Source organism: Citrus sinensis, chromosome 2 (assembly GCF_022201045.2).
Source record: "Citrus sinensis cultivar Valencia sweet orange chromosome 2, DVS_A1.0, whole genome shotgun sequence".
In the NCBI taxonomy this organism is placed as follows: domain Eukaryota; kingdom Viridiplantae; phylum Streptophyta; class Magnoliopsida; order Sapindales; family Rutaceae; genus Citrus; species Citrus sinensis.
Window position 1 is genome coordinate 32,268,084 of NC_068557.1, and position 12,371 is coordinate 32,280,454.

General features: G+C 32.3%; 1 protein-coding gene across 1 annotated transcript; it reads left to right on the forward strand.

The window, feature by feature from the left end:
• The first annotated feature begins 9,693 nt into the window (after positions 1-9,693).
• LOC102611528 (1-aminocyclopropane-1-carboxylate oxidase) lies at positions 9,694-11,701 on the forward strand. Its single transcript, XM_006467301.4, has 4 exons — positions 9,694-10,025; positions 10,159-10,385; positions 10,479-10,812; positions 11,185-11,701. Exons 1-4 carry the CDS (start codon positions 9,921-9,923, stop codon positions 11,473-11,475), a joined length of 957 nt encoding a protein of 318 aa, XP_006467364.1. The 5' UTR covers positions 9,694-9,920; the 3' UTR covers positions 11,476-11,701.
• Positions 11,702-12,371: the final 670 nt, after the last annotated feature.

Here is a 12,371-nt window from a genome sequence, read left to right on the forward strand (position 1 = left end):
AATCTCCGAAAGTGCCTTAAACGCATAATCATTATAGAAGGTTACATCAGTTTTTGAAAGTTAATATATGAGTGAACTATGAATTGGCCAAATCTATTTATAAGTGTTAGAAGAAAATCAATGTCTACAAAATATGAAATAGAAGGTGAGGTAATTAATTGTACTTTGGAGGCTTTGTACGCCTCCTTTATATAGAGAACCTCTATAATACTTTTCTTAATTCAATTTGAATTAATCACCCACTTTTCTTATTTAATTTGAGTTAGTCATTCATATGCCTCATAATTTAATTCAAATTAAATAATTCAAATCACATCAAAGTTTGACATATTTAACTCTAATTTATAATTAGATCAAACAACTAATTTCAAATCAAACGTAAGAGCAATTGCTTTCACTTTCCTCAAATATGAGATACTAGTATTTTGAAATACTAATAAATTAGACTCCAACAGAACTTACATAATCAGAACCTCCTAAATCAGATTTGGTGTAGTGGATTCTGGATATCTAAGTGGAGAGCAAATTTACTTACCATAATAAAATCATCAATCAGAACCTCCTAAATCAGATTTGGTGTGGTGGATTCTGGATATCTAAGTGGAAAGCAAATTAAATATATTTTCAAATTCTTTTCCATTTTCCACATACAGTATAAGAAGGAAAAAGACTTACCACCTAACTCATGGGTAATTCCCATATTTAGCGGTAGTAACTATAAGTTCATTTCTTTTTATCGTAATTATCAAATAAAGAAGATAAAAGAGAAGTAAATCCTTAATCGCCACAAGTGCCTTAAATGCATAGTCACAATAGAAGGTTGCATCAATTAATGCTTTGAAAGTTTAAGTGAACTATGAATTGGCCAAATCTATTTACAAATATTCCAAGAAAATTAATATCTACAAAATATTAAAAAGTACTCGAACTCCTGATCTAAAAATTTGAAAGGGTAAATAATGAAAGAAAGAGTATACCACATTTAGGATCTTAATTAGTGCAAAATAATGCGCTGATAAAATATTGAGATATGATTGCATGAAACAAACACGCGCACGGGTGATTGTTCACACGAATGGGACAGCCAAAGCCAACAACGCTTTAAAAGTGGGTATCATGAACATGGATAAGCATGGACAATTTTGTTTATTTATTTTTTTGAAATCTTCAAGAACAAACAACAACTAAAAATTGAAGAGCATTATGAAGAATGTACAATAATTGCACTGCAGAATACAAAAGCATACGATTCTGGGTGAGTTGGGTGAGTTTGACATCGATGTTTTCCAAGTCCATGCAAGGAAAAGGAATGTCTCTTAGGAAGGAAAAAAGAAAAAAGAAAAAAGAAAAAAGAAAAGGAAACAGAAGCCTCTTTTATACGTCTTCATGACATGATCACATCGCAGCACTTAATTAGTGGAGGGGCTGAGGGAGGGAGGCTGGCTGGCTGTTGATTTTCATTTTGCAACTCTCATCAACTTTTAAAAAGTTTCTTTTGGCTGTTTACTTGATTTAATTCGCTCGAATCTTTGTTGTGGCCTCAGCAATGTGACATAATTATAAACATACATATGCGTCGACTGTTGTTTATCTTAAAAAAAATTTTTCATGCAATTTATCCTTCTTTTCCGGAATTGGTGAAGTTCACATCCCTCACGCTTCTGTCTTTGTGAGTTGAGAGCACTTAAAAAAAAGACATTTTTTTATGATGTTAATGGCACAACAAAGAAGGCATAATTTTAGAAATCAAAGGTGGGTCAGATAAAAACCCCAAGGCAGAAAGGGACAGTTTTGTCATGTCATTTCAATATCACTAATTACGCATATTTTCTCATTTGATTTACTATTATTATTGTCCTAGAAAGTTTTAGGTACGCACATTACAAATATACTTGAAGAAGAACTCGACAACTACACGGTTATTATGCGTTCAATTTCGGGTCAACTAATGTCACTTATAAACTTCTTGTTAAAAAAAAAAAATGTTTCATATATAAATTTTATAGTTAAAACACTCTTGTGATCTAAATTTATTAATTATGAATTTTGAGCATAATATCTTTATCATTAAGTCAATTTCGTTTGATTAACAATTTTTTTTTCTTTTTTAACTTATAGTTTCCTCAAATCGAATCATTTAATATCAGTAATTCTTTAAATTTTTCAACTCTTTTACCGACCACAGGGATTACGCATAATCCGCTGATTGACGTCCTCATAATCCAACCAAAAAGTAAACACACATCAATATTTTTTGGAAAACACACACACACACGCACGCCCCAACGTCAGCTCTAATTCAACTAAATGACCCCACAATTCTATTTTTCTAAATCCAAATTTGTCTTCAACTAATCAGCAGTTACAGCTTACAATCTTCAATTTCTGATCGCATGTACGTTTCTAGGCCCCATCTCCTCGGATTAATATTCCATTCAGCCATTTAATCTTTATTCGTCAGTCAGACTATTTGAACCAATTAAGATTAAATTTGAAAGCCGTCAATTTAGGGCTCAAGATAAGATTTATCTTACATAAAAGATCTACGAAGGTCAATAATTTATTCGTTGAGTTGCCATGAATCTCTTTGGTTAATTTTTTAATGGGAAAAGGACAGTAACCCCCTCTAAAGTTTGTGAAAAGAGAGATAAAATCCTTTAACATTTCAAAAAACATATATATAACCCTCATTTTTGTTAATAAATTTCATTTGTTTTAATAATAAATTTATTTTTAATTTACAATTACAATTATCTCTCTATAATAAGTAAATCCGTATATTAATCTATGACATGTCATCAATGACACGTATAATGAAATTAATAAATTTTTTATTAAAACTTAAAATAAAGATATAATTATTTTTTACTCAAATTATTTACTTTAAATTATGAATATATCCTTCCTAATGATAATATGATAAAAAAATAATGAATAATAAATAAAATTAAAATTAAATTTATTTTCTTCGAGAACAAATTGAGCAAAATGAGATATTAAATATACTTATATATGGATGAAAGGTAGACTGGGCAAATAGGAAGTAAAAATTGGGGGCCCATTAACTGAAGTCAATATATTAATTTATTTATTATAAAGACATAATAGTAATTATAAATTAAAAAAAGAGTTTATTATAAAATAAATAAAACTTACTAACAAAAATAGAATTATGTGTCTTTTTTAAAACGCTTAGGAGTTCATCGTCGCCTTCCCTTTTTGAGTTCAAGGATTCATTATTTATTTTCCTTTTTGTGTTATATTGAATGAAGGTAAATATTATGTTACAATTAATGTAATATACACATTCAACAACAACCACATAAATTATGTGGACCCATCATTTATGTGGTTGTTGTTGAGTGTGTATGTTACATTAATTGTAACATAGGAGCTCCCTTGAATGAAAGGAAAAAGAAAGAAAGAATAATACATTTTCTCTCAATTGGTTATGTTATCACGCAAACGGAGTTTGAGAATTATCACACACATGGTCGCCGGGAATTTCGGCACGCATGACGTGGCATTTTACCTTTAAGTTCTGGCCTCTCATTGCATGCCGTGTGGTGTCAATTTTATTCTGGTCGATTGATTCTTAACACGTGTGTATGTAAAAGATGTACCGTACAATCATACACCGGCGCAGAAAAACAATTTCTTGCAAAATAGATAGTTTCCCCACACAGTTAACAGTTCTCTAATGTGGAGCATAAATTTGCGAACTACCGTTGATGAATAGATGAAATAATAATAATAATAATAATATAATAATGTAATTATCAAGTAATTGGCACATTAATATACATCATATATTCTAGATTTTTTTTTTCTCTTTAAGACTTTGACGATCATAAATTGCATATTTATTCGATAAGAAAGTTTGGATTGTTTGTTATATATATATATATATATATATAACAAAATCACGTGGTTTAGACTTATGCATTATATGGAAAAGGCTTTTTTTTTTTTTTTTTTTTTTTTCTCTTGGTTTAAAGAATCAAATATTTGTAAAGAAATATTAGAATTGAATCAAGAATTCAGCCTTTGCCCCTTAGACCCAAAAGTACAATAATTATATATTGATCCATATGTCAGGAGAACTAGAACCTCAAGATCGATCCCTTGTACAAATATTTTAATTGAGTCGAAGAACTTGTATATATACTTATCTATTTTGATAGACTGGTCAAATATTACTCTTCTTGTAACCTAATCTAGTTTATACATGACTATCCATGTGACAAGCTCTATAGGGAAAAAAAAAAATGTATATGTATATTTATGAACTAGAATTATCCAGAAGTGGCGAAGGGATAGAGCCAAAACGGTAACTGTTGAATTTTTTTGGTATGGGATGCACATCTCGTTTAATTATATAAAAAGCTACAAAACATTGCATGTGCATTGTACGTACGTTGTGTGTGGCAAACGGGATTAAGTAAGTAATGAGGTCTCTTTTGGTGATGATGTAAGAACTATTCATAATTCACGCCAGCATGCCCTCATCAAACGATATAATTTTGAAGGCTATTCGAATGGAAATATATTATTGGGATGGTCAAGTGGGAGATTTACGAATGGCTGGTAACGAGAAGGGACCTTATAATTATTTGGGAAGTTTGAGCCCACAGAGATACGAGAAGGTAAGCAAATTAACGAAGTTTCAGAGAACCTGGAGCTTAATCGAGGAGCCAACGCATTTTGATCAGAAATTGTTTTCGATTGTGCATGTGCAATGTATGCTTTGGTATATGGAAATAAGTATATATCCTGAACACATTGCCTTTTTTTTTTTTTTCTTGTGAGGTTAGTTACCCTAAAAAAATAAAAGACAAAAAACAAAAGATTTTCTTATTAGTAGGGTACACTGATAGTTAAAAATAGTTTATATAAAAATTTTCAAGTGCGAATATTTGTACCTTTACGATGTGTAAATATAAATCATACAATATTGTTTAGTTCTATTTAAGGCATGACAATGAAGATGAGCATGGTGCATGGATCTCCATCCTCAATTCAGAACTCAAAACGGAGACGTATTCCTCTTTAAGTTTCTTAGTTCCTAATAATTGGAATGGTTCACTCTTATTATCTAAAGTTTATGTGGGCTGATAAAGAGCTACACAAACTGTCAAAGAATGACCCCACGTTCCTATTGGAAGTAGCTATATTTCAACTACGGAATTGGAATTTATGTCCTTTGTGTTCTTTTCAGCAAGTACTTATTCTTCACTGATAAATGTGACGTCCACTTTAAGTTCAAGGCCTAAGAAAGAATATAAGGCCAGAGACTAGCTAGCACTGACAAAGTGAAAAAATTAATTACATGGCAAGAAGAAACATTGCATGTGACTTTGCGACGGCAAAAGTGGTAGTTTATAAGAGGAGGATCCAATTCTCGTCAAGATAAGAGCATATAATAGATTGATTAGAGTCTTTTGCTTCATGCCAAAATGCCCATGGTCTTGTATTGTACGCCTGAAAAAGGAAAATTAAAGATAAATAAGACATGGCCAAAATGCACCACATAAGTCGGTGGTCACTCAGATGATTCTCTTCATAATCCCGCTCGCAAATGAATGTCTTCACACTCCGAGAACAAAAATAAAATCATTGTACTAGTTTTAGAGAGAGAGAGAGAGGATAAAAAAATGACTAAAATGTATATAATATAAGATAAAATTTAATTATACATATAAACACATGTACATATAATATTTTTAATTGTGTATTATAATAATTTTTACTAAAAATAAAATTTATAGTATATTGATTTTATTTTTTATTTTTATATTAAAATAATTGATAATTAAATTAATAATATAGTGAAACAAAATTAATAATAATTCAACCAACAAATTGATATTAATTAATTTATATTGATGAATTATAATAAATATTTATTTTGTTTCCAATTTGAATAAGGATAATTTTGGGTTTAGGTAATAATTTTAAGAATATTTATGGAATTGTATTAAAGGATAAAATTGATTCTCAAAATCAGAATCTAAAAGCTACTCCTTCTCTCCTTTTCAAAATCAGCTGTAAGAGAGGTTGATTTTGATAAAAGTGATTTTGATTTTTTTTTTTTTTACCAAACACTAAAATTAGTTTTTAGATTTTCAAAATGACTTTTAGGCCTCCTAAAAGCAATTTCAAACGGTCCCTTAAAACAATTGAATGACTAAAAGAGTAGTGCTGCATATCTCAAGTTTTTTTATCTCAAAAATCTATCCCAAATGATGTGGTTTGGTGAGATGGTATAATTAACTTACTTGGATCTTCTAAAGATTTATCAACTACTCAATTAATGACGTGTCATTTAAGAAAAAAATTGGGACAACAAATTTAGGATGTTTATCATTATTCATGACTAAAATTAAATGAGTTACTTATTTTTCACTGAAGTGCTTTACGTTAGCAAGTAAAAGGTTTCGTTTAAATTAACGTTAGTAACTTGAAAAAAAAAGGAAAAAAAAAAGATTAGCCTTTTCTTTTAAGATAATAAGATGTAACTTTCTTGTCAAATATTTTTGTAGCAAGATGAAATTATGCGTTACCTTTTTCTATCTTCCTTACCGTAAATTAGTGAACTTGTACCACTTTTAGTTGCAACACAATTATACTCTCCTACATATAGAAGATCCATCTTTTTCTTTCTTTTTGCCATAATAGATCGAAGAAGCCAAAGTTTTGATGCATCACAATAATTTGAATGTTGTACTAACAACACCATTTTTTTACAGCTAGAACTGAGCGGCTATGCTGATGAGAATTAGTGGCGAGAAAGAATTCCCTTATTTTATTCAAATGAAAGAATAAATTAGATGACAAAAAATTGGATAAAACCGTTCTCTCATCAGTACTACTTCCAACGTTTTGAACTTCGCATTTCTTCCCCATTTAAAATATCTTCTTTGTCCTCGGTGTAGTTTAAATAATTTTTTCGCTAGATGTAGCACTCATCACACTAGAATGAAGCCAAAAGCTATCTCCTCGGTGATGATGCCTTCTTTTAAGTGCGCGTGCACATGATGATAGTGTCCTGTCCTGTCCCACATCGATTAAAAAGCATATTCGATCTTACAATTTCACTTGATCCACCGTCATGTATATCATGTTATCACCTTTCTTCCTCTTTCTCTATGATCTTTCGCAGCATGCCTTTGCAGCTTTGTTTGTCATTGCCATCATTAACTAAAAAGCATATTATGCACGTAAAGCAAATTAGCTAATTGATGATGATGATTCAAATATATCCTTGCTTTCATGGTGACTGTCGATGAAATTCGCCGTAAACGTTTTTTCACCCTTATTTAGAAACCTAAGTTTGCATGCATAATCAATCAATCCTATTCTTCTTGGCATACAATTACTTGTTTTAATGTCATTTTCCCAAACAAAATCAATGTAGCATTTTGCTTTGCTTCTTGATCGTGGTTTCTTGTAGCACTTGCGTTGCCAACAACTATATATCTACATTCATGTACACTCTTAACTCTTCGTGAAAATGATCATTTTATTAGTGTTAATGTCGCATCAAATCACAAAAAAGGTACTTTTTACAACATTTATACATAAATAATAACGATGAGGGTGTGTGTGTATATATCCAATCTGGATCAGGCACAAGCTGGCCGCCGCTCACCCTTTTAATTTGTGGCCACCAAAAAATGATTCGGCTTAGCCAATTCATGTTCATATTACAAAATATTAAGATTTGACCACTTTGGTTTGGTATGAGAGAGCACTAGATACTCTTCTCTAATATAAAGAACCCACTTAGTTAAATAATAATTATACCCATTAAACACACATAACAATAATCCCAAAACGCAAAAGAGGGGCAACTTCCTAGTTATGTGTAGATTTCCCTTTTTCCTTTTTTTTTTGTTAAAATAAAAAAAGTTATTTAGTTTTATATAATATGTAGTCGACATTGATGTGTATCTTTCTCCCCCCCCCCCCAAAAAAAAAAGGGCCAAATAAAAATGGTGCGTCTGCATGAGATAATAGTAAAGGTGACTGGCGGCCACTGTGGGGTTAGTCAGATTTCAAGAAACTAACAATAAAAGAAACAACAAATTAGAAGTGAATAGGCCTGGCAGGTAGGGGTGTTCAGAATCCAATCTGATCCGCTCAATCTGTCTGATCCGTGAAAATCCGATTCGTATAAATCCGATCCGTGGATCCATGGATTGGATACGGATTAAAAATTTAAAAATCCGCAGTTGATGGATTGGATATAGATTTACAGAAGTAAATCCGTAAAAATCTGTGAATCCGCAAAAAAAAAAGTATATATATTTATTTATTTAGTTAAAAAATTATTATAAATTTAATTAAAGAATATTATAAATGTGACATTGCATAGTTACATAAAACACTATAACATATCTTAGCCATTGCCCAATAATAATATTAAATAAAAAAAACTAAATAATCAAATATACAAATATAACTTATAAAAATTGTAAAACAAAATAAAAGCAAAGTCACACGCACTAGCAAAAGCAACGTAACATAACGCCAAGTTACCAATAATTTACAAAGTCACCCAAAAGCAAAGTAACATAACGCCAAGTCACTAAAAAATTGCAAACAAAAAACCATATACTTCCTCGCCGTCACACGCACTAGCAACACCCAATATTGATTCAATACACTCTCGACACCGATTTGAAGGACGTCGTCCGCGTGATTCCAGCGAGAGCAAGCCATCTTCTTTCCCAAGTCCATTGAGCCACTTCACAATCACTGGTTCCAGCCAAACAATTGCACTATCACAACCTTTAAGATTGCTACTCGTACTTCTCCTAGTTCCCATCGTTGGCGACTCCGTAATCACCACTTTTCGACAAGTGCAATAATCTGGTGAAGGATTGGACTGTGTTTGGTTTTAGAAACTTCGCCATTTCAATTAATTGTGGCTTTATTTGTACAATTAATTTCGGTATTATATTAATATATTATTGTAATTTTATTTGAATAATTAATCATAGTATATTATATTTTGAAACTTTAAACATATTATTGTAGCTTTATTTGAATAATTAATCTCGATGTGCTATATTTTGAAACGTTGAATGTATTATTTTAGTTTTATTTAAACAATTAATTTGTTTAAATTTTATTCAATTTTAAATTTAATTGGTAGTAAAGTTATTTTTATATTAGATTTTTTTTTTAAAATTTCATTAGTTCATGGATTGGGGAGAACTAAAAATTTTTAATTCAGAAACTAATACGCAAAATAGTGTATTGAATATGAATTAAGTTAAATCCGCATCCGATCCGCAGACGTATGAATTAGATTTGGATTGAGTTTAATCAATCCGTGGATTGGATTAAATTAGATTAAAAAATTATAATCCATAAAATTGTGGATCGAATATTGATTGATATCTAATCCGTAAAATTCGATCCGCGAACACCCTTACTGAGTTACTGGCAGGGCAGGGCCTCACGTCACAATCACAGTTGTAAAATGTAAAAGAACAAAAACGAAGAAAGACACTCATATTTTCATTAATTCAACAGATCACACACAGCTTCTCAGACAAAGATGGTAGGGGTCCATCAGGATGTGATCTACATACATGCTCCACGAGTCCTTTTTATTTTTTTTTCATTTGGGTTTTATTAAGTTCTAACAGATTCGATTTTTGTTTCTCACTGTTTGAAACTTGAATAAAGGTTTTTTTAATTTCTCAATAGCCCCCCACCTTTTTTTTATTGCCACTCTTGCTTCCATTTTTTTTTTTTTTTTGATAAGCACTCTTGCTTCCATTTTATTGCCTATAAATAGCACCCCTCAATAGGCTCATTTCACACGCAGACACAACCTGGCTAGAGTTTTTTAAGTGATCATAGAGTAAGAAGGGAGATTGTGGGAGTTAAGAAACAAACAAATAACAATGGAGAATTTTCCAATTATTGACTTGTCAAAGCTCAATGGTGATGAGAGAAGTGCTACCATGGAAATGATCAATGATGCCTGTGAGAACTGGGGTTTCTTTGAGGTACGTAGTAAACAATATAACATATATGCTACGGCGTGTATTATCCTGTTTATATTTGAAGTCTTGTTCAAGTTTTATAATTTGCTAATAATGAGATTGCTTTGTTTTTTTGTGCGTTTGTTTTAAAATTAAGTTGGTGAATCATGGGATATCACATGAGCTGCTGGACACTGTTCAGAGGTTGACAAAGGAGCATTACGGGAAGTGTATGGACCAAAGATTCAAGCAAATGGTGGCAAGCAAGGGCCTTGAAGCTGTTCAGTCCGAAGTTAATGATTTGGACTGGGAAAGCACTTTCTTCTTGCGCCACCTTCCTGTTTCAAACATGGCTGAAATCCCCGATCTTGAAGATGATTACAGGTCACGTACAGTATGTACATATACAAAAGCTTTTGATGATTTTGTTGTTAATAAGCATGTATACTCAATATGGCTTCATGTTTTATTTAACAGGAAGGCAATGAAGGAATTTGCCGTTGAATTGGAGAAGGTTGCTGAGCAACTTCTGGAATTGTTGTGTGAGAATCTTGGGCTGGAGGAAGGGTATTTGAAGAAAGTGTTTTATGGGTCCAAAGGACCAACCTTTGGCACCAAGGTCAGCAATTACCCTCCATGCCCAAAACCAGATCTGATCAAGGGACTTAGGGCCCATACTGATGCTGGTGGCATCATCTTGCTCTTTCAAGATGACGAAGTCAGTGGCCTCCAGCTGCTCAAAGATGACCAATGGGTTGATGTTCCACCCATGAAACACTCCATTGTCATCAACCTCGGTGACCAACTTGAGGTAATAAATTAAAGCAAGATGATGATTTCAGAAAAACATGTAAATGGTCACTGTCTTATTTTTTGTTGTTAAAATATTAATTTGGCAATATGCGCGTAGGAAACACAACCTCTCTTTTTTTTTTTTTTTTTTAAAAAAAAACTTATTGCCTAGATGCTAGATTCTAGCTTAATGAGTACCCTGAACCCACTTGGGTAAAAGTGCTTAATTAAAAATATGCAGAGATTTTACTAAGTTACAATGAACGTAACTTACAACCCACTTACTAGGTTACAATATATAGATGTGGGAACGCTATTCTTTTTCTCTTGATTTTTACTATAAAAGCCATGATTTGTTTTGTCTCGTCTTTGTCTTGTCTATTTGATATAGGTGATAACCAATGGCAAGTACAAGAGTGTGCTACATCGCGTGATTGCTCAAACAGAGGGTAACAGGATGTCCATAGCATCATTTTACAATCCAGGCAGTGATGCTGTGATCTACCCGGCACCAGCATTGGTGGAGAAGGAGGCTGTGAACAGCCAAGTTTATCCGAAATTTGTGTTCGAGGATTACATGAAACTCTATGCTGGGCTGAAGTTTCAGGCCAAGGAGCCAAGGTTTGAAGCCATGAAGAACATGGAGACCATTGTGAATCTGGGTCCTATTGCAACTGTTTGAGTTCCCCTATGGCTCTTTGGTGTTAGAGCTGAGTTGTTTGTGTTGGCTAGTGTGGAACATATATAGTTTTTAAAATAAGCCGAAAGCTCGGACTGATCATAGTTCTTGTGGAGTCAAAGTCGACGGTGGTTGTGGTGTTTCAGGTATTTATTGTAGAAAGTGACCAAATGGAATACTGTATTCCTCCTGTTTCATATGAAATTATATAAGATTATATTTGGCCTCATTATGTAGGAATTATGATGTGCTTTATTTTTCTTTTCTGTTGGTCTCCCTCTTCAATTTCCTTGCGCTTGTGGGTTCACATCCGAAACTAAAAGACAAACGCAGTTGGCTCGTGCGTCCATTTGAATCCAAGAGCTAGAATATTCAAACTGAAATAATTGCTCCTCTATCTATCAATTATTGAAATAAGATGACACAAACAATATTTAAAGAAAAGTGTGGATGACCCATTTCCATTTTCAGTCGCTCTTTGCTCTGTCAAGAAGAAAAAAAAAATTTAAAGCAACAAAAATTTGGACACTATTTGAAGCACAAACAAGACGCATGTAAATCAGCTTTCCACTTAATGTTGAACTAGTACTCTCAGTGGTTTATCTCTTCTCCGTTTGGCTATCTTCCTCTAATGGTAATCAACAAATATAATATGCTAATCTCATATACTGCATTATCGTCCACAAAATAGCCTCTAACTTCTGTAAGTGGAACACCAATAAACTCCACTTACTGTAAATTTGGACATGGTCCAGAATGCCAGATCATCATAAAGATGAGTTGATGTATATTACCCGAGGCAAACATACATATACATTGTCATCTAAAATGAAATTCTGTCAGCTTTGATTGTATTAAATAATTGGGAAATGCCGATGTATCACTAGTCATAAATTTGC

What these genes read in the sequence shown, in the direction of transcription:
- LOC102611528 (XM_006467301.4), top strand. Translation starts at nt 9,921, where the DNA reads ATGGAGAATTTTCCAATTATTGACTTGTCAAAGCTCAATGGTGATGAG. An exon ending in AGAACTGGGGTTTCTTTGAG is followed by an intron (nt 10,026 to 10,158) that starts GTACGTAGTAAA and finishes TTTAAAATTAAG; the next exon opens with TTGGTGAATCATGGGATATC. An exon ending in ACCTCGGTGACCAACTTGAG is followed by an intron (nt 10,813 to 11,184) that starts GTAATAAATTAA and finishes TATTTGATATAG; the next exon opens with GTGATAACCAATGGCAAGTA.